Genomic DNA, 22,279 nt, shown 5'->3' with positions numbered 1-22,279 from the left:
CAAGTCCTTTGCTCGTGCTTTAACCAGGTTATTTTATTTTATTTTATTTTTATTTTATATTTTGCTATTGAATCACAGGAATTCCTTATACATTTGACCCTTGAACAATGCAAGGGTTAGGGGCACTGAGCACCATGCTGTCAAAAATACACATATAACTTAAGTCAGCCCTCTGCATACTTAGATTCCCAGCTGCTGACTGAAAATACAGTTGGTCCTTGAACACTGGGTTTGAACTGCACGGGTCCACTTATACATTTGTGGATGATAAAGGAGCTCTGTAATTAATCTAACCTAAAGTAACCTCACAGGTGATCTGATCATAAATTCTTTACTGGGCAGGTCATGGTGGGTAGTCACACCTAAAACCTATAACTTCCCTAGTAAATGTCATCTTTCTCTTAAGCAAGCTCTGTCCATTGTTTTTGTGTGCAAAACAATGGTTAATACACCTTCGAAATGCCTCTTTTTCAGACCCCTCAGAAGTGTAACCACTCTCAAGAGAGCACATAATCTTGTTAAACTACCCTGTAATACAGTCAAAGAGATTACCATGCCTTGCTTTCTCCTGTATTCATATAATCTTCTCTACATTCCCTCCTTAATCCCAAATGTGTATAAAAAACTACAAACTGTCATACTGGGGGCATTTGAGATCTTGCTTCCTGGCATATCATCAGTGTAGCTCAAAGAAACTTATAAAACGTCTGTACAGGTTTGGATTTCCCACACAGTTTAAACACTTGTTGTTCCAGGGGCAACTGCATATTTTGGAAATTAACCCCTTGTGAGATATATGGTTTGCAAATTTTTCTCCCATTCTGTAGGTTACCTTTTCTCTCTGCTGATGGTACCCTTTGCTGTGAAGAAGTTTTACGTTTCATGTAGTCCAACTTTTCTGTTTGTTTTTGCTGCCTGAGCTTTTGGTGTCCTATTCAAGAAATCATTGCCAAGACCAATGTTATGAAGCTTTCTCCCTCTGTTTTCTTCTGGGATTTTTATAGTTTCAGGTCTTACATGTTAAGTGCAATATGAGTTGATTTTCATGTGTGGTGTGAAATAGGGGTTCAGTTTAATTCTTTTGCAAGTAGATGTCCAGTTTTCCCAATACCATTTACTGAAAAGACACTCCTTTCCCCATTGTGTAGTCTTGGCACCATGTCAAAGATTATTTGATTATATATGCATGGGTTTGTTTCTGAGCTCTCTATTCTGTTCCTTTTGTCTATATGTCAGTATTTATGTGAGTACCGTATTGTTTTGATTACTGTAGCTTTATAATATATGCTGAAATTTTCTCTAGATTGTTTTGGAGCTTTGGGGTGATTTATGGTTCTATATCAATTTTAAGATTGTTTTTCTATTTCTGCAAAAATACCATTGGGATTTTGATGTATACTGTATTGAATCTGTAGGTTGCTTTGGGTAGCATGGACAGCTTAATACTTTTAAGACTTCCAATTTATGAACACAGTGAAAGGTAGCAGACTATGTAACCCCAAAATATGTTACATTGGCATAAGGATTATTTAGAGCTGAAGGCAGTTGAGAAGCAGATATAGGAAAAGCTCCCTGCCTTCACCACCTATTTGTCTAAAACCAGGATATAAATTTGTAAAGTAGGACATAAACTTTTAAAGACTCTCTGCCCTCCTCTCTACCAGAAAGGATAGAAGTTAATCACCAGAGATAACTCTAGACCTTTATTAGCCCAGGGACAGCAACAGAAGAATAAACTTTACTAACTAGCCCTTATCTTCTATTAACTTTCCCACATATTTACATCCCCACAATTTACTGCCCCAGAAACTCAAAGATATTTTCCTTTGTCTTGTCACTTCTCTACAAATTTATTGTTCTTTTGTTACGATGTTAAGATGTTAAGCCCTAGTTCTAACCACCCCTTTGAGTTGCTCATCACTGAGTACTCCTGTTATATGTATGATGCATGCATTAATAAACTTCTGCTTGTTTTTCTTCTGTTAATCTGCCTTCTGTCAGTCTAATTTGCAGAGCCCCCGTCAATGAACCTAAAAGGAGTAAAGGAAAAAGATTCTCCTCCCCCCTCCACACGCACACAAGTTTGTTTTTCTATTTATTTGTGTCCTAAAATTTCTTTTAGGAATGTTTTGTAGTTTTTAGTGTATAAGTCTTTCGCCAAGTTGGTTAAGTTTATTCTAAGTTGTTTATTCTTTTTGATGCTATCGTAAATGAAATTGTTTTCTTAACTTCCTTTTCAGATTTTCATTGTTAGTACATAGAAATGCAACTGATATTTTTTTGTATCCTATGGCCATGTTTTGAATTTATTGGTTTTAATAGTTTTTCTTGTGGAATCTTTAAGGTTATCTACATATAAGATCATATCACCTGTAAACTGGAATAATTTTACTTTTTTCTTTATGACTTAGATGGCTTTTATTTCTTTCTTGCCTAACTGCTCTACCTAGGACTGCCAGTACTATGTTGAATGGAAGTGGTAAGAGTGATATCTTGCCTTGTTCCTGATTTTAGGGGAAAGCCTTCCAATTTTTCATTGTTGAGTATGTTAACTGTGGGCTTTTCATATATGGCCTTTTAATATTGTGGTCATTTTCTTCTATTCCTAGCTTGTTGAAAGAAATAGAGACTTTTCGTTGTTTCTTTTTTGCTTACAAAAATAATATAAATTCAATTGATAGTATAAGTTATTTTTAATTATAAATAATTGTCATAATTTATTTGTAGTTTATATCATTGAAGTTTCAAAATTCAAATTTTTCTAAATTTTTAAAATTTAGAGCGGATCTTTTGGGAAATTCAGAAAACTATAAAGACATAAAGGGAAATTTACTCATAATCCAATTTCTTTAACTGTCCTTCACTTTAACTTCTTTGTCCTATTTTCCCAGGTAACTTGGCCCAGACAAGAGCCAGGATAACAGCAGCCTCAAGATCTTTGCCTCCACATTTCAGTGCTGGGAGAGCCAAGGTGAGTAGTAAGTTTGTACCCCAAATAATATAGACCTCAATGTGCTCCTGCCTGGGATAATTCCAGGTGGGAAACATTAGTTTTCTTTATCTGGCCTACTACCTGGGCAATGTGCAAAAGAAACTGAAGGTGTTTATGAATCAGGGGTTAGGAAATTTCAAACATCATGGAATCCTTTCTGATTCTGTGTCAGAGGAAAAAAATCTTTTCCTGTATACCCTCTTAAATTCAGTAGTTGGGGGACTGTGAATTAAACCCAAAATGACTATGAATTAAACCCAAATTTACCTCTTTAGCAAGAGGTAAAAAAACAAACAAACGGATTTTAATCACGTACCTATAGGAGTTCACCAAAAAAAATGACTCAAAGGGGCTACATGATTTGGGGGCTTATATACCATCTTACCAGGAGATGAAGAAGAGAAGGACATTTAAGGGAGAACAAATGACCTTTGGGAAAAATAAATGGTCTCTTAGGTGAATATGTGGGAAGTACAGTAGTTTTAAGATAATGTCTATTTAGACAATTTCCTATCCCAGTGCTGACTTGTCATCTTGGTGAAAGGAGTCAATCTTCTCCAGTTGCAAAACTCCCAGAGAGGAGATTTATCTGCTTTTAGGCAGATAAGGGAAGTTGAAAAAAAGCTTTTTGCAACTGTTGATTCATACATGTCTTTAGCTTAAAATAATCTTTATACTACTGTGGTATATTCTAGACCTTTTCACCTGATTCTTAGAAAGACCACTTTAGATACAGAACGATAACACTTGAAAATAAAGTCCATCTAGGAAAAGATAAAGCATTTTTCCATGAAGCTTTATCAGCCTACAGAGGAGGATAACGGGGACCAAATAGAGTCAGCAGCGAGGAAAGAAACCAAACCCTTTCCTATCACTTTGTTTTGCCCTCCAAAAAATGAGCAGTGTACTTGTCCATGCACAAGGGATGTTAGAAAGGTTAATAAATATCTCATTGTAAAATATTTTTAACTGTTCCATCCTCCTAGCTTATGTTTTACAAAAATCTCAAGGACTAGCTGCTTAATGTCTATTATATGTATTAACATCAAGAAACAATTATGTTGAAAGTGACGGAGTGATAAACAGGTCATACCTCTCAATTTTCTTACCTTTTACTCATATTAATTATTAAATTTAATAAAGAATAGGCAATACGGCCACACATACTTTTGAATATTATCCCAAAATTGATACAGACATACATATCCGTTCTTACTTCCTTTGAGAATAAGACTTACCTGCACTTAATAGGATCTCATGTCGTTTTTGTTAATAATAATTTTAACACCCACATTGCTATTACAATCCGTTGTAATACTCTACTTTTCAACCTCGTGAGTTTGTGGCAAGATACTAGGACTATTTAACATGGGTTATATGGACTTCTAGAAGAGGTTTTCAGTGGTTCTGAGAACTTCTTGAGATTACATATAAAATTTTGTTGGTGTTAAATACAGTCGCTTCTCATTATTCATGAAAGTTATGTTTTATAAAGTTGCTGTGAACACTGAATCAGCAAATACTGAAGCATGGCTCCTAGGGAAAATATGCCATTAGGTTCTTGGAAGCCTCTGGTCACGTTTTGGTTGGCTAATTAAAATATATTTTTATGTGTGTTTCTATTTAAAGATACCTTATTTGATATATATTTCTTAAAAATAGTTATATGCAGTATTTCTTCAGATAAAACAATATTTCAATTATAGTATTTGTGTCATTGAACTCAAGGCCAACTGCACTATAACTCTCACTTGAACAAAGCTTATCTAACACACATATGTTCTCCAAGAGGCACATCACAGCCTTCTTGCACTTAGGAGCACCGGACAGCACTTCAGCACTATGATTAGGGGCTATCTTAAATGGAGAAATCACCAGCCAAAAGCACAGAAATGCAAAAAATGAGGCACTTAAACAGACCTTGAAAAAGACACTTATTTACAGCATCAGAGCTGAAACGAGAAGGCAGAGTGTCACCTCGTTCAACCTCACCTGGAAACATGCATATCAGGTGTCTCAGAGTTTTCACCACTCTGCATATCTGTGAGTGACCATGAAAACATTGAGTATTGATTTGGAAGTTGCAAATTAATTTTAGCAAGTAGGCAAATTCACAAATATGGAATCTTCAAATAATGACGATCCACTGTAAATTTGTTTTTTGTTTTTTGTTTTTTTGAATCATTGACTTCTATCAGATTCTAAAAGGGATTATGACGCAAAAAAATGAAAGACTCCTGTGTAAAATTCTGTCAGCCCATATTCCCCTCCTTTCTTCAATTTTATTTTTTTACTATTAAACTCTGACAGGACTCATTTCCCTTCCTGTCACCTTTGAAATACCTGCACAGTGTTACCTCCCTCACTGCACTGCCTACTATTCATTGTTCAGGCTCTGCCTATATGAGAAGTCTGCCCTCTAGTGTGTGGCATATATTTATGTCACTATAATAAATATGTGTGTGTGTGTGTGTGTGTGTGTGTGTGTGATGAAAATTCCTAGAAATTTGTCTTTATTTGGAAAGGAAATGAGTGGAAATTTCTAATTAAGGCATCAGAAAATATGAAGTGAACTAACAGCAAAAAAAAAAAAAATTCCATCAGTTTCTTTCTGCCTTATCCAAGATAAAATTACAGAAGTGGACTTGTAGGAAGCTGGCCTCCAATACGTTCAGCACCCCCACACTGGGCCAGGTATCAGTGCCAGTCTTGCTTCCCTGTTTAGCACTATGGAGGCTTTTGATAGGTGTGATAATGTAGGGATCTTCCTTTAAGAAACAGATGAGTCACTTGATGGCAGTAAAAATGCTTGACAAAAGGCCTTGTCAAGAAGATAAATATAAGCACTTCTGAGGTTTCGGGATGCAAATAGTGGATACTAACCAAGACCGGGGGAAAATATCATTCAGTTTTTCATTATTTGCTGAAATCTACATGGTTTATGAGACTTTTTGGAGTCTGTCTTTATCCTAGAGTAAGTTTGTTGACATATGAGGCAAATCTTTTTGATAATACCATGTCTTCAGATAACTTTTATACATTATATCAAAAACATAGAAAGGCAATGTATAATGTTTAAGAAGTAAGTTTTGGCAAACAAACAAAAACTCATGGACACAGACGACAGTTCAGTGGTTACCAGAGGGAAAGCAGGGAGAGAGGAGGTAGAAAAAGGTAAAGGGGGCCAAATATATGATGGCGAAAGGAGATTTGACTTTGGGTGGTAAACATATAATACAATATACAGATGATGTATTATTGAATTGTATACTTGAAACCTATATAATTTTATTAACCAATGTCACCCCAATAAATTTAATAAAAAAAGAAATAGATTTTGGAATGAGACAGAATGGGGTTCAGATCGAGCCATGGCCAATTACTAGCTGCAAGACTGGGAAATTTACCTAAAATCTTTGAGCCTTGTCTTCTTCATACATGGAATAGGAGTAATAATAGTACTTACCTCCTATGGTCATTTCAAGAATTCAATGACGTTATGTAAGCAAAGTGTGTGGTATAGTCATTTCACATTGAAAACAATAAATGTTTTATTACTCATATTTCAATAACCATCTAACATCCATTGTGAAGTCTATATGTATTTGGAAACATGCTCATTCCCTATGGGTTTGGGGGTCTATACCACAATTTGTAAACCTTACTCGTGGCTGCTCTGAAGGCTTAACCAGTACCTCCCTCAAGGAACAGAACAGGACGTCAGTCATGTGGGCAAAAAGCAAGCTTGCTCAGCTCCATTTGGCTTATATTTTTGTATAAATTGATATTGTAGGAGAAAGGTATACTGGTCAAACAGACAATGGTCTTATTCAGAATATTTGTTCTACTGATTATTTTGAAATTGGTTTCATTGGAAGTATTTTTTTCTGTGAATAAATAAAAAGATCTTGCTGTGTTGCATGGGGGCTTGTACTCACCTTCTGCCATGGAACAGAACTAAATTGATCACTAAACAAACTAAATCCAGCATGCCAGTGATGGAAGGAGAACTGACTGATTTCTTGTGTGTGGTTTTTACTAACCAAGGCCATACAACTAGTAAGTAGAGGAGGCAGAATTTGAACTGATTCCAAAACTGTGGGTTCTGTAGCACATACCTGCCACCCGCCCCACCCCACCCCCCTACCCCCGCCAGAGCCCAGGAAAGCATTTCCAGTCTCTTTTCCTCCTATGAGGTAAAAACTTATATTTTGGAGAAGACTGTTTTGAAATCCTCATCTTTGGGAAGAACTATTTGCTAAATGATGCCCTAATAGAATCTCCTTTCTGGATTGTTTCCAAGAGGCTTTTTTTTTTTTTTTAATTAAATGAGGCTACCATTAACTAAATTAGCTCAGGAAGACAAGCTCTTAGGTTAAACAACAATCATCTCGTCTCTTTTGCTTTTGATATTTTAGAGTTCATTGGAATTCTCTGAAGTTCATGGTAGGGCCAGTGCAGACAGAGTCCTCTTAGTTCGAAGGGCCAAGGGAGGCAACTTCTGGTATAACCCTTGTCCAAAATTCCCTTTTAGATTCACTCTGTGTCCAGGAGAACCTCGTGACTATGCAAGTATAAGATACCCTTGACTGACTCAAGACCTTTCTAAATTCTTAATTTAGAAAATACCCTAATAGCACATTATTTATTCTTTAAAGTACGGTACTAGATATGTAGGTGATGAACTGCAAACAACCATTAACATTTCCAGATTGTCTATAACCCAGAATAGGTTTTTACTTACTTCCTGAGAGTTGCTCTATGAATACAAGGATAGAACATGAAGTCATGCTGGGTGATTAGACAGGGGAGCCCACCAACCTTATAACTTTGGAGTGCAAATTGGTGCTTCATTTTATACTTTTCCAATTTGCTGCAAGGGATGGGTACTAATCTTGAAAACGTTACATATCATATCTTGTAAATTATGTCTTAGCAGAATTAATGTACATCGAGGAGTTCTGATCACTAAAGTATTCTGAAATGCCAGGGTCCACTGTCTATTTTAAGGAAGGGTAACAGGTAAATTCTACTAATAAAAGGAATTTGGATGAGTTTTTCAGCTGCCCTTTCACAGTGCATTAGAGCCTAAGGGGCTGGCACTGGCTGGTAAATTTGAATAAAAGGAGAGGGAAATGAAGGTGGAAAAGCACGAATTCAAAGCAAGATGTGGTTTTTAAAGGATAAAAGGAAGCAGAAATTCCTAAAAATTTAGTGTGTGTGTGTGTGTGTGTGTGTGTGTGCGCGCGCGCGCACGCGAGTGAGAGAGAGAGAGAGAGAGAGAGAGAGAGAGAGAGAGAGAGAGAGAGAGAAAGGTCAAGTTGAGAGGGAAATATAAAGAGAAAAAAGCTTAAGAAAACTCAGAATTTATGTCTGACTGAAGGCAGACCCTAGCCAAGATCTTATTTCCTTTGGTCCTGCTTGACTTGCCCCAAACCTCACCAACTCTGACCTCCATTCAAATGGGAATGAGATGGGGGAAGAAACCTTTAGGTAACTGACTCTGCAGAGTACAGTACATCTCTGCAGGTGGGGTGGGCGTGTTGTGTTTGTTTTTCCCTCTTCTATGTCAGAACAACCTTCCTTCTCAACACAGAGCTTTTGGTTTTCTCCTTCCTCATTCAAAAAATTTAAAAAGTCAAACCTGCAGGCGGTCGTACCATTGCTTCAGCTGCACACAAATGAATGATGGCTTTGGGAACACATCCAATCTGCAGTCTAGAAAAGAAAGCTGCACTGCTCCCTGACATTTCTTCGCTAAGAGATATCCTCATATTTCTGCTCACTCACTATTTAGGTAGCTTTTCTAGTTTTTGAAAACTTAACTCCACCTTTATTCCCCTTCTTAAATAAACCTGTTTTCTTTATCCAAGCCCATTGAAGCATTTCTTTCCATTTTGCACACAGTCTCCTAAATACCCCTGGTGGCAAGCTTCATTATTCTCCCAGCTCCTTGTGTTCCTGTCCCTTCAGCACCCACTTTTCACGTCTGTTGAACAATGCTGCAGACATCGTCACCCCATCGGGAAGTGGTTGCCTCGACAGCAGTCCACCGAGCAGAACACACGTGCTGACAGCAGCATCTTCCAGTTCAAACGTTCCTGTTTCATACCCTTGCCACCTGTTCAGAGCAGATGGGAAGCTGCCATGGCAGAGGCCGGCCAGTGCTGAAATGCCACTCCTGCACTCTGCAAACCAAATAGCTTCATGTGTGTGGAGCAGGGCTTTTACCGTTGAGGTCCAATAACAAAACACAGGCTGTTTGCATTTGGTTCCTATGATTGTTTTTATTCATAAATCCTTGTAGTCAGCCCAGGTAGTTGGGACAAATGATTGGGAGCAGGTATGTATATCTCAAGCTTGCGTTTACAGTGAGCACGTGGGAACTGTGGGAGGCAGGAGGGGTGTGGCAGCAAGGCCACTGGACCTCATCTAATTCTTTGTGGTTTAACTTGGGCTTTGGACCCATGTCTATATAATCACCCAACTCCATGGGCCTTTGCCCAGTTTTCTTTTAAGAAATAGTTTGATCTCATGTGGCACTATTGCAGAACTTAACAGGGGCCCATATGAAATATAGAAATAATACTGATGGGGTTTATACTTAGACCATATGGTACTTTGCAGAGTGTGGTCATTGTCAAGTGAGTAGAACAGTACAAATTCTATTCTGATTTTATATATCTTTAAAATTTTTCTCCATAGTGTTCACTGTGGTGTTGTAAACATCAAAGTCCCTCAGATATTTGACTAAACAGTATTTCATATTTTGAAAAAGCTAGAAAATGAATTGTCGATATTCTCAAGCCACTTCCCTCTGCCTATGTTCCAGGTGGACACTCTGGAAGTAATACGGCATCCAGAAGAAACCACCAACATGAAGAGACAGACCATGGCTTCTTACTTCCGGGTATGGAATCTTCTTGATCTCTATTCTGCCTGCTTACAGAAGGGACTTGCCACCCCCCTTCCCACAAGAGGCCCGGATCTAACAGAGTCACTGAAACAAGAGCAAAGCACAAGAGTCAGTTAAGAAAAGTCGGGGTGTGAGGAGAGAAAATTATAGCAGGAAACCTACCTCTGAGTACAATGCTCTCTGATCTCAATCAAATGAAACCCCAAGTGTCCACAGAAAGCCCTCTCTGCCACTGGCATACAGCTGTGTCCATTGAATGTGCTGATTTTGTTAGCATTTGAGCTGCTTCTTGGCCTTAATCTACTGGAGTCAGCCACTTTTTCAGCATATTTACTGGAAAAATAAAGTAGTTAATAAAATTTCAGAAGGTGGCTTATCAAGTTCAGATCCTGAATCTGTCTTAGCTTTGACTTTATTTTCCTAGTTTGAATTGACCCACCGCAAGCAAGACCCATTTGCCTGAGCCCAATTACTTCCCATCTCTGCTGCCAAATTCCTGATATATCATCTAGTAAAATGATTCCTTTGAGTAAAAATGTTGTCTCTAGAAGGGCTCTGTTAAATGCATATTATATAGGAAAGATAAGACACAGATATCATGTACCACTGGGAGTTAAGTTTCAGCCAGTTTCACGGTAGAGATGCTGTCAGTCCAAAGACAGAACTACTGATCCCAGGGACAGGAGAATAAGGTTGTAAAGTGGGGTCACCCCAGGAAGGGGCTTGGCAGGAATAGGAAGTCAGGTGGGAAGCAGGGTCATGAGCTGGAGTTGCTAGGCAGGCTGATCCAGGAGCTGGCGCCATGGATAGCAGGCTCTACAGAAAGCTATAGTAGGTTCAAAAGGATCTAAAGCCAAAAACTCTGACCTAGCCAACTGTGCTTCAGAGGCAGCCTAGAATTGGGCTCAGGGTATGAATTACCGGGGCTCAGAGGCCTTTGAGTTCAGCAGTTTATCCATGCACTGTTCCATGCTACGGTTTCTCTGGCAGAAAGGCATTCAGCCTCTGTTTCATCACCCACAGTTGTACATTTCTAATTGCCACTTATTTCTTATCTTGAGATGCACCCTGGTGCTGTCCCCTTTAGAAGAAATATCCTCTTTGTGTCTGAGGGCATGTACGCGCACGCGTGTGCTTGTGTGTGTCCGTCACAGGATTTGGAAGTGCGGAGCAACTCGGTGAAATCATCTTCAAGATCCTAGAATCTCTCTATCATCAGAGAAGCCTCTGACTTATAGTTTTTCAGAAATATACCCATGCTAAATACTGGTCCCAAATGCTAAATCCAAGAAATAAGATGTGTTGGCAAACTAGGCAATACCATTTTGGATCAGTGGAAGGTGTGATTATGAAATAATGAACTGATTTCTTGGGTGGTTTATAATTGCTCCTGAAGGTGTGTCCAAAAGAGGAACTCCAAAAGTGGATGCCACCAAGGAACAGCTGAGACGTCTCCTGCACAGGCACCCCTCTGCTTTTCCATGTGCTTTCTCTCTGTGAGAGCCTCATGCCAGCCACTCAGCATGCGCTAGTTAATCTTTATTATAATCTTCTTTCCTCCAATTTTCTTGTTTCCTTTGCCCTCTTTGTTTTTCTCTACCAGGTATCAGTAAGATTCTCTTAGACTTTCTGATAGTTCTTTGGCTGAAGAAGCAACTAACTCCTTCCCTAAAAGCTGGACATTTTAAATTACAAATACAGTTGAGGGGTATCATCTTGGAATACCAGAGAGGAACTAGTTCTGGTGAACCTAAGCATGTTCTTAGGCACATAAGTTTCTGGCACATGAGGGCATTGCCTGATACTAGGTGATGTTGAAAGAATGCTTTTGAATCCGCAAGCATTCATAAATACTCATCAGAACTTATATTATCATCTATTGCTGGTTTCTTGTTCAGCCTCAAAAAAGGTCCATGAGTTATTTACAAGCCAACAAAGTGCTCTGGAGGCCCCTGGAAGCCTGCGTTGCAGTTATCCATTATGTTCATGGTAGCTTCATTTCATGTGTGTTTTTCCCTTGATAGTATTCTCTGATGGATCTGCTCTCCAAAATGGTGGTTGGACAGCCCCACTTTGTGCGCTGCATTAAACCCAATGATGACCGAGAGGCCCTGAAGTTCTCTCAAGAGAGAGTGCTGGCCCAGCTTCGCTCCACGGGGATCCTGGAGACAGTCAGCATCCGCCGGCAGGGGTATTCCCACCGCATCCCCTTTGAAGAGTTTGTGAAAAGGTCAGGCTGGCATCTTGAGAAATATATTATGTTAAATATAGCTCTGCTGTGGCCATCTGTGTCCCCTGGGGTTGCTCCCACTGCCTGCTTGCCTCCAAACATGTTATTGGCCACTTACCAGCTAACATTTACTTGCTCAAATGTTGCATTTTTATTGTGCTCCAACTAAATTGCAGTGATCTGGAGGACAGATTAAATTTCCTTCTGATCACATTTTAAAAATAAAAATGTCCATAGATATTTATAGGTTATATATCCTTAGTTTTAAAAATCTCTAGATATTTAATTGGTATGATGAAAGTATCTCTCTATAAATGGGCCAAGATTCTGGCAAACATGAATGCACCCAGGCTAAAACAGTGGCATGATATAATACAATAGCTAATATTTACATAGCACCTAAAATGTTCTAAGCGAATAATCTCATTTGATCCATAGAACAACCCTGTAATCTAGGCTCTGTTATTGTCGACTATAAAGGATTTTTATAAAGTTTATTTGAGCCAAACTGACAACATGCCAGGAAGCAAGATCCTAGTTGCTCCAGGGAATGACAGTTTTTCAATTCTTTTTATATATCTGGAATTAAGAAGGGAATGTAAGAAAGATTACATGAAGGTGGGAGAAAGTCAAGGAAATCTCCATGATTGGATTACAAGATAGTTAATAAGATTATGTGCTCCCTTGAGGGTGGTTATGCCTCTGAGGGGTCTGGAAAAAAGAATTACTTCTGGTGTTTAAAAATGTGTTAACCTGATGCAGGAGCACAATGAATAGGGCTGGCTTAAGGCAAAGATAAACCTTTCATAAGGGTATAGCTACCTGCCATGATCTATCCAGTTAGGAATTTATAATCAGTTCATCCTGTGAGGTTAATTTTGGTCGTGGGCTTGTCGGATTCATTATAGAACCTCCTTTTCGTTCAAATTATTATCCCCATTTTACAGATGAGGAAATTGAGGGGCAGAAAGAAATCAAGTGACTTTCCCAAGGTCCCAAGTATATAAATGATAGAGTCAAAATTTGAACCCAGATAATCTGGCTTCGGCATCCACACTTTTAATCTCCTCAATTCATTGCATTTACTCAATCTTTGTTGAAATAAATTGTTGTGGAGCTTTTTAGACCCAGAAATTGTTTTTACCTCCGGAAGAAATGCCATTTCTTTTTGCACAGCTGCCGTAGGCATACCTTGTATATGCATATGATTACGGACAAATGTTCACAAAACTTTCTGTGAAGAAGTAAAGGACCGTAATAACAACAACAACAAAAAAACACCTCTGAGAAGCACAGTTGTCTGAGGATATCCAGAGAGGAAAATTAAAATCTATTATAAAATCTGTCACACCCTATCAGCCATCTTTTATTTCTTCTTACCTCCTTTCTGAGGTCATTTTTCCAAATTCTTCTTTGGGAAGGGTGAGTCATAATGTGATAAACTGCTCCATCAAGTATTCCAAATGTCACTACACTCCATAGAGAAGAAAGGGGAAAAAATAATCCCCGCGATGAGAGCTTTTAAATTTAAAATAAGAACGAAATGGCTTTAAAAAAGAAGTGTCTTTGAGCCTCTTTTTTTCTTTCAAATTTGGAGGTAGAACGAGAAAAAAAAAATAGACTATTTTAGCACATGAATGTTACTAGTCAAATATTTTTAGCCACTAAGTGTTGAATACATAAAAATATTTAAGAAAACAGGTCAAATGCTAAACAGATTGGCACTTCTTTGTTCGTAATCAGAAAACCATTAGGCAAGTGTGAACAAGAGTTTCAAAATGTCAGTAAATCTGAGAGTATCAAAGATTTCTGAGCCAGCAAGTTAATTGGTGTTTTGATCCTTTTGAGTAACTTAACAACAAAATGGATGAGTTAGCAGTTTTCTCCCTTGATGTTATTCAACAAATAGGTGCACCTCTTATCTTCCTGTTCAGGGGTGCTATTTTGTAAACTCTTAGCAGGAAATATGCAGACAAAACAAAGACAGAGAGCAGAGCTATTCAAGGTTTATCAGGTGGAGGTAAATAAAAGATAAATGCTTGTTTAATGTTATTCTTTACCTTTTTGTATTTTCTGGCATTCAGGATTGAAATCCTGATGTGCACACCTGAAAGGCAGTGTTTGAGGGATTATGTTGTCTGTTCCAGAATGGAGAAGGACTTCCCCGAGTCACCCAAGTCTGCAGACTTGGCCAAACCTAAAATACTTCCTTGCCCCATCATCTTTGAATTTTCTGGCTAAGTGACTTGGAAATCCCCTTTAAATTTTTCATTCATGGAGTCTTCAAGGAAAGGGTTATACTGTTGAGGGGTATCGCAGAAAATGATTATGAATGCTCATGGCTTCATGGTCATTTGGCTCTGAAGCATGGTCTGACAGAAGGTCTACACTGGGGCAAACACATATGACTGCATGTGTTGGGATGCGTTCTGGCAAATGTTTAAAGGATAGGACAGTACATTCAGTCAAAGTGTTACAGTTTGTTTATTAAACTATTATAGTAAATAATGCACTTTAGTAAGGAGATCAGATTTCTAGTCTCCTTTTGAGCATAATATTTGGCAAATAACCTAACATTTCTGTAAAATATGTTTCTTTGTCTGTATGTTAAGAAGGCAGGAAGACACGGAGCCTGTATCCTGAATATTTTCAGGGGTTATATGCAGCTTCCTAAGTCTTACTTGGCCTCTAAGTCTTCCAGAAAGGCCCACATCTCTCAGGACCCGATTCATAACAGTTGTTAAATCAATGTCTGTTGAACATAATGAAACTCTTTCATCAGCAGCTTCCACTTCTCACGATGGCATGAGAGCCATGGTGCCCTGGTATCTCCTTCATCTCATTCTCCCTTCTCTTCCTCCACTTCCTCTCCTCCAGAAATTTAGGTGTCACCTTTGTCTTGTCTTCTCACTTCCTTCAAACAGTCCATCACCAGGCTCTGCCAACTTTACCTTTGAAGTTTCTCAACAAGAGTCCCTTGGGAATTTCCCATCCTTGTCTTAAGGCTTTATTAATCACACATTTCTCTCAATGTCTAGTAGTAGTAGCAGCAGCAGCAGCAGCAGCAGCAGTAGTAGTAGTAGTAGTAGTAGTAGTAGTAGTAGTATTTAACAGCAGCTTAATTGAAATATAATTCATATATGATAAAAATCACCCTTTAAAAATGTACAGTTCAATGGTTTCAGTATATTGACAGAGACGTGCAACCATTACCACTATCTAAACTGAGCATCTTTTCATATGCTTAGTGGTCATTTGTATATTTCCTTTGGAAAAATGTCTATTCAAGTCCTTTGCTTATTTAACTGTTGATTTTTGTATATTCTGGATACTAGCTGCTTATCATATATATGATTTGCAAATATTTTGACCCATTCTGTGGGTTGTCATTTCAATTTCTTAATAATGTTCTTTGAAGCACAGAAGCTTTTAATTTTGATGAAGTTTAATTATACCATGTTTTCTTTTGTTGGTTATGCTTATGGCGTCATATCTAAGAAACCATTGCTTAATTTGAGGACATGAAAATTTATTCCTATGTATTCTTTTATGAGTTTTGTAGTTCAGCTCTTATATTTACCTCTACAGTCCATTTTGAGTTTATTTTTATATATGATGTGTGGTAGGAGTCCAACTTTTGTATATAGATATCCAGCTTTTCCAGAACTATTTGTTGAAGAGACTATTCTTTCCTCTGAATTATCTTGGCATGCTTGTTAAAAATCAACCAACCATAAATTGGTCATAAATTATTTCTAAGTTCTTAGTTCTATTCTATTGATCTATATTTATTCTAAGCTTTGTAAAGCTCTTTTGCCCACAAGCTCCACATAGCTTACTAAATGGACCTCTGGCCTATTCTGTTCTTCAGTGAGCCACCAGAATATGATTTACCTAAAATTCCTATCTCAACATGTTGCTTCCTTGATTACAATCCTTATTTGAAATAATCATATAAACCTCCACTGGCCGAGCTTTAGTCCTCTGCCTCATACAGGGGGGTCTCCCTGATCTGGCCCCTTCCCATCTTTCCAGTCTCTTTTCTGTTATCTTCCCACCTCTCAGCCCACACTCCAGCAAAAACCACACTATGTGGAGCTCCATAAACACCCCATGCCATTCTATGCTTCTGTGCCTTTGCTTATGCTGAGTTGCCTGAATCCCCCTTCCCTAAGTCCTCTGTGGTCTGACTTAACCAGGCTAACCCCTGCTCATTCCTTGGGATTTTGAATAGGCATTTTCTTCTTGCAACACTCCTTGACTTCTCAGTTTGGGTGAGGAGCTCCTCTGATGAACTTCATTGGTAGCATCTATCTGCCTGCCTATCTCTTACCTTGATATTAACCACCTGGGAGGCAAGGATATTTTTCAGCCAACTTTATATCTGCACTGTCCAGCACAGTGCCTGACACAAATTAGATGTTTAATAAACGTTTATCGAATTGATACAAACTCTTACTCATTCTCTTTCATCACTATAGTCTTTTACCATCTCCTGACTGACTCTGGTCCTTGCTGTTTTGAAGTACATGACAGGTATAAAGCTGGATTTGTTGAGGTTAACTTTAACTTGCATTGTAAAGTAGAATCTAGGTTGTTAGAGCATAAGATTTCCGGTAATAAGATTTTAGTAGCTCTTTATCAAGAAAAGTTAAGAAACCATAAATAAGATGATAAAAAGCCTCTAAACCTAGCCTGAAAATACTATTATTAGAATTTAAAACATTACAAGGGTGACATTTAAACAAATTTGCCTCATTCTCTCTACAATAAACATTGATTTCCCCCCTCCCCCAAAAGAAACAAGCTTAATAGGACAAGGAAAATTCCCTGCTCTGGCTCCTGCTTTCCAGCCTCTTCTCTCTCATCTCCCCACCTCTCAGCTCCAGAAAAAACAGGACCATTTAGAACTTCCTAAAACAGCACAAAGTATGCCTTATTAAAGCAATAGCCTGTAAAAGCAGGCCACTTCCTTGGTGTATTAGTCAGGAATCTTTCAATAAGTCACTAAAATTCAACTCAAACAAGTTGAAGCAAAATTTAAAAGGGGATGTATATTGCCTTTCAATAACTAAGAAATCCAAAAATATCTCTGGATCCAGGGCATCAAGCAATTTTACAAAGCCATTATCTTTTTTTCTTAAGTTTTTTTTTTTTAAGTTAAAATTATTGAGGTGACATTGATCAACAAAATCCAAGAAGTTTCAAGTGTACAATTCAACAGCCATTGTCTATTTTAAATCAGCTTTGTTTTTTCTCTTTCTTGACTTTCTTGTCAGCTAGGCAATTCTTTCTCACATGTTGGCAAAGATGTTCCCCGGAAGCTCCTATTGGAAGCATCCTATAGGCTTAGCAACAACAGCAGCAAGTAAGTTCCTGAGCATTTCCATACAAGGAACTCTCTGGCTGTCCCAGCTTAAGTCTCATGCCCATACTAAAACCAATAACTGTGCCCAGAAGAATTTTATCAGGGTCTTCAGTCAATTGCCAGAGGATAGAGTCAGCCCCACTAGGACCATGGTCTGTGGGACTCAGTTAAAAGAAGAAGAAGATGGATAGGCTAAATCAATAGGCATCCATTGCCCACTCTTTTTGACCATTCCATTCCCTGGAATCTACTGTAACAGTGCAGGAAGATCTAGCTATTTACCTAGAGGAAGTCTTTAATTTAGAATTTCTAAGAAGAATAAAAATTTTGTTGACAATAACAATGTTAACTTTGGGATAAGAACTATATACAGTTTAGTATAGTTAACCTAAGCATAGTTGGCTTTTTGTTTCTTGGGGTTTTTGGTTTTTGAAACGTAGCTATGCTACTCAGTGGTTTTCTGAAAACACTTTCCAGATCTACTTCGCTAAGGAATTAGGGAAAACTCGCAGTCGATTCTGGCCCAGTTTGAATTCATCTTCTTGCATTTGACATTTTTCTCTGATCTTAATCATTGTGGGTCATGATGTTTTTGTCCCACATAAGATTGTGCTGGATTCCACTTTCCTTTCTTATACCCACCCCGCCCCAGCTTCTATTTGTCCTTTAAGTATATTCTTTAATAATTACTTTGCGCAGTAAGGCTGCTTCTTCCCTTTCATACTCACCATGATCTATTATTCTCTTGACAAAAGCTTCTTTCTAATTCTATGAGTCTGCAGTTTTTCCTTCTTTCTGTACAATCTCTGCAGTAGTTGTTGACCAACTAACTGTCTTTGGGTTCTGAAGCAACTTGTTGCTTTCTGCCTCTTCAGAGCAATAAAAAGAAGCCCCCCCATACCTTTTAGCAGTAAGTATAAAGTCCTAAATGGGGTCAAAGCTGAATCAGATTTACCCTTTAGGCAGAGTTATGGACTCCATGGCATTCCTGTGACATTCTCACTGGCCACAATAGCTCAAACAGAGCATCATATGGCCACTTACCCAAATGAATTATAAAAATTTTATAATTTTTATTCAATAAAAAGACTGATATTTGCCCTCAAAAAGATTGTAATAGCCAACCTTCTATCTAGATCCAGCTACATATAAGTGTTCATTTACTCCCTCTGCTTTTGGTTCAGTACTACTCAGCTCTGGGTGATTTTAGGCAAAAACCTTCTATTCTAGAAAGCCTACCTATAGGGTTGGGGAAGAAAATCTGAGAGTATGACTGCTTCTTAATTAACTTTTAAGAAATTCTTTTGTTTTAATTCTTTCTTCATTCAAACTCTCAGCGGTTCCTGGGCTGTTGATTTCTGAGTCTTTGGAGTTAGTTGTGTCCTTTGCCATAAATCAAAATGCTTCTCATCTTTCCCCATTATGGTTTGGATTCAGCTTTCTCAGGTCTGCTAAATTCGTTATCATTTTTTCATCTGCCTTCTTGTTACCAAAATTTTGTGCTTATCTTCTTTCTTCCTTTCTCTTTATCTTCACAAAGCATTTAAACTCTTTTATAAAAAAATTCTCTTGCTGTCATTCTACTTGGATTTCAGAAGGGAGAATAAGTAAATGTATGGGTTCAATATACCATCTTTATCCAGCCATTCTTTGAGTGCATTACCTGTTTAAAATACAAATGAATAAAATTAAGATACAAAAAAATTAAAAATATAAAAAATAAGTTTTTTAATGTAGATCATATTTTTTATAATTCATGTCCAATTTTCTTTAAAGATTATTTTTACTCCCCTGACCCAGGACATCATAGTTTTGCATACCATAATGCAGGGAATTTCTAACTAAGAAAGAACACATCTCTTTCATGTGGGATTTTGTATATCATAGTCCTGGGACTATTTGAGATCTGCCTAATGGGCATAACACCTTAAATATTCTTTAAGATCTTCCCTTTCAATGGTTTAATATTCCTGATTATTTTTTTTTATGTTTCCCTTTGTAATTAAAATGAAATGAAGGATTGTAAACATATAGAATTCCTTGGCAGTGGCAGAAAGAACTCACAATTGCATAGAAGAACTTGTGTCTAAAAGTGTGGTTTAATGGAATGGATACTAGTTTTTCATATTCACTGAGGGTGAAGACAATCCTCTCAGCAGTTTCAGAAACCATACATTTATTCTAATAAACCATGCTGTTACTCAAAATATTTTTATTTGGAGCTTCTTTCAGACCTAAGCACACAAATATTTCATTTGGCTTATAGGTACACCCACACTGACCATCTTTTATATTAGAATTTGGTCTAAATTAATCTCAACTATTTCTAAAAATTAACATATATACAAAACAAAAATTTACCAACTTCGAGGCTCATTTTAAAATGGAAGCTCAGATATCGATTCTAAAAATAAATCCCTGAAATGTTTGTGGCAATAGAACATTCATGTAATCTCCCAAGAAATTGGGGAAGGAGTGATCTTTCAAAGGAAATACATTTGTTAGGCATGTTGGTTCTGGTGTGACTTTTTTTGTGAATCAGTTATCTCATTTTATTACCACCTTCCAAGTAGTAGCAGGATCTCTTGCAGCTACAGAGAAGCCTTGTGAATGCCAAGGATTATGGACACAATCATTGCTTCTTAACATTTGTGAAGAATCAAAGTGCCTTAAGAAATATCTCCTAAAAAGCCATTTATACACTTCTACCTTTATGCGTGTATCTACATCTCTAATAGAGTGCCTGCCACATAGTAGGTGTTCAACAAATGTGGAACAAATGATTCTATCCCCTTGCCCCCTCAACAAAGGAGCTTTATTTTTGCTGCTTTTATCTATCTATACTCTAACTGAGAAGACCCACAAAACTCCTCCCTGTGGGCATCTCCAGAGTTGACCAATTGATTTCTTGGTTTCTAGAGCAATCCTTTGAGATCCAGATATTCTTGCCAGGGGAGGGTCTGGATTGACCCTAGACATTCAGATGTTCTTAGAGTTGACCTTTAATTTCAAGTCTTTCATATTTGGAGTTCGACTCTTGAATTCGTACTTCTTTAGGCTCTATCCAGAGTGATTCCTGGATGAACCTAGGAGGCAGATATGCACATCTTATTACCCACCAACCCACAGGGCTCCTCAGTTCCTCACCATCAACATATCCTCTTTGTTATCAAGCAAAATGTGTAATGAGGACCTCCCAATATGGCAAACTCTGTACAAGTATTGAGAACACAAAGATAGAGAAGGCACACTCTTGCATTTAGTTATCTTTGGATTAATAGAAAATGTGTATTATAATCACAAAAGAACATATGGCACAGAACATCCTAAACATTCATTCTCTACTTTTGACTAGTCACTGCTATACTTCAGAATACTAATGATAGTCTCTCAACTGAATCTTTGCCTGGCCTCTGAATGTGTCTTCCTAACACTAGCCTGCTTACTCTACATGATTCTTTACACTGCCACCAGAGTTATGTTAAAATTTAAAGATGATTATGTGACTCTCATGAATAAAAATCTGTGCCTGCTTCTCATTACCTATAGGATAAAATCCAAAGCCTTTAGCTCAGCAGGCAAAGCTTTCTGTAATTGTCACCAACCAATTATTCTCATTTTTTTCCCCTACCATTCTCCCTCACATACCCTAGACTGCTGTCAGCCTGACCTTGGACCCTCCGGGCCCATGTACAATGGTTACGCAGTGCTTAACCTTTGCACCTCCTCTTTTCTCTGGTGGAAAGTCTTTATGTGGTCGTCTCCTCCCCACCTTTCAACCTCCAGCCCAGGCACCTTCTTTCTGAAGCCTGCCTGGACGCCCCACTGCTGGTAGTCACTCCATCCTCTGTATTCCCACAATTGGATGTTTATATCTTTGTTTTAGAGCATATACTTTTATTTTTACCCTAACATTTCTGCCTACCCTACTAGAGTGTGGAATTCTGAGGGAATAGCATGGACCTTACTCATTTTTATATCCCCAGCGTCCCACATGGTATGGTATCAGGACAATGGTGTATGTTCAGTGTTTCCTGAATGAGGGAAACTATCAGTCAGAAATGCATTTGACTATGAATAATAAACAAGTATTTTTAGTGGCTCAAGCCAGGGTTTCTCTATCTCACCACTGCTGACATTTTGGACCATATAATTTTTTGTCGTGGAAGTCTACACCTGTGCCTTGTAAGGTATATAGCAGCATCCTTGGCTTCTACCTATTAAGATACCAATAACCTCCCACCTTCAACTTGTGACAATAAAAAATATCTCCAGATATTGCTAAATGTGCCCTGGGGGGCAAAATTGCCCAAATTGAGAACAACTGGCAAATAGGTTTGTTTGATTCTCACAAAAATTTAGAGGTAAGCTATTTTTAATGTTCACTTTAAATTTACTTTAATGTTAGTTTTTAGCTGTTCAATGAGGTCATTAAGGCCCTGAATACCTGCTGGCCTCGTTGTATTCTTTTCTCCATCCTTTGTGTGGGAGTTGGCTTCTAGTCTCATGGTCACAAGGTGACTGCTGCCTCTCTAGGCAACATGCCTGCATTCTAGGCAGGAAGAAAGGGGCACAATGAATGGCCAAGCCAGTCACATTTGACCCACTTTTATTAGGCAAGAAAACATTTTCCCAGAAGCCATTTCACATACCTAGGACTGAGGCTAGGCACATTGTCACCAGAAGGAAAGCTGGTGTTCAGTTAGACACGAAGAAGTGGGATATAAATGGAAAAGTCACTAATTATGTTTATCATAGAAAAGAAATCTAATG

At 38.0% G+C, this 22,279-nt stretch overlaps 1 protein-coding gene across 1 annotated transcript in view; it reads left to right on the top strand.

Annotated features, from left to right (window-relative positions):
• Positions 1-22,279, top strand: part of MYO3B (myosin IIIB) — a 355,967-nt gene that overhangs the window by 193,808 nt on the left and 139,880 nt on the right. The window contains exons 23-25 of the mRNA XM_023528462.1: positions 2,892-2,971; positions 9,825-9,902; positions 11,933-12,138. Coding sequence (XP_023384230.1) covers positions 2,892-2,971; positions 9,825-9,902; positions 11,933-12,138 — 364 coding nt within the window. The remainder of the gene's footprint in view (positions 1-2,891; positions 2,972-9,824; positions 9,903-11,932; positions 12,139-22,279) is intronic.

The sequence above is a fragment of the Pteropus vampyrus genome, unplaced genomic scaffold (assembly GCF_000151845.1).
Source record: "Pteropus vampyrus isolate Shadow unplaced genomic scaffold, Pvam_2.0 Scaffold2, whole genome shotgun sequence".
Classification (NCBI taxonomy): domain Eukaryota; kingdom Metazoa; phylum Chordata; class Mammalia; order Chiroptera; family Pteropodidae; genus Pteropus; species Pteropus vampyrus.
This window is presented reverse-complemented; position numbering and strand designations above follow the sequence as displayed.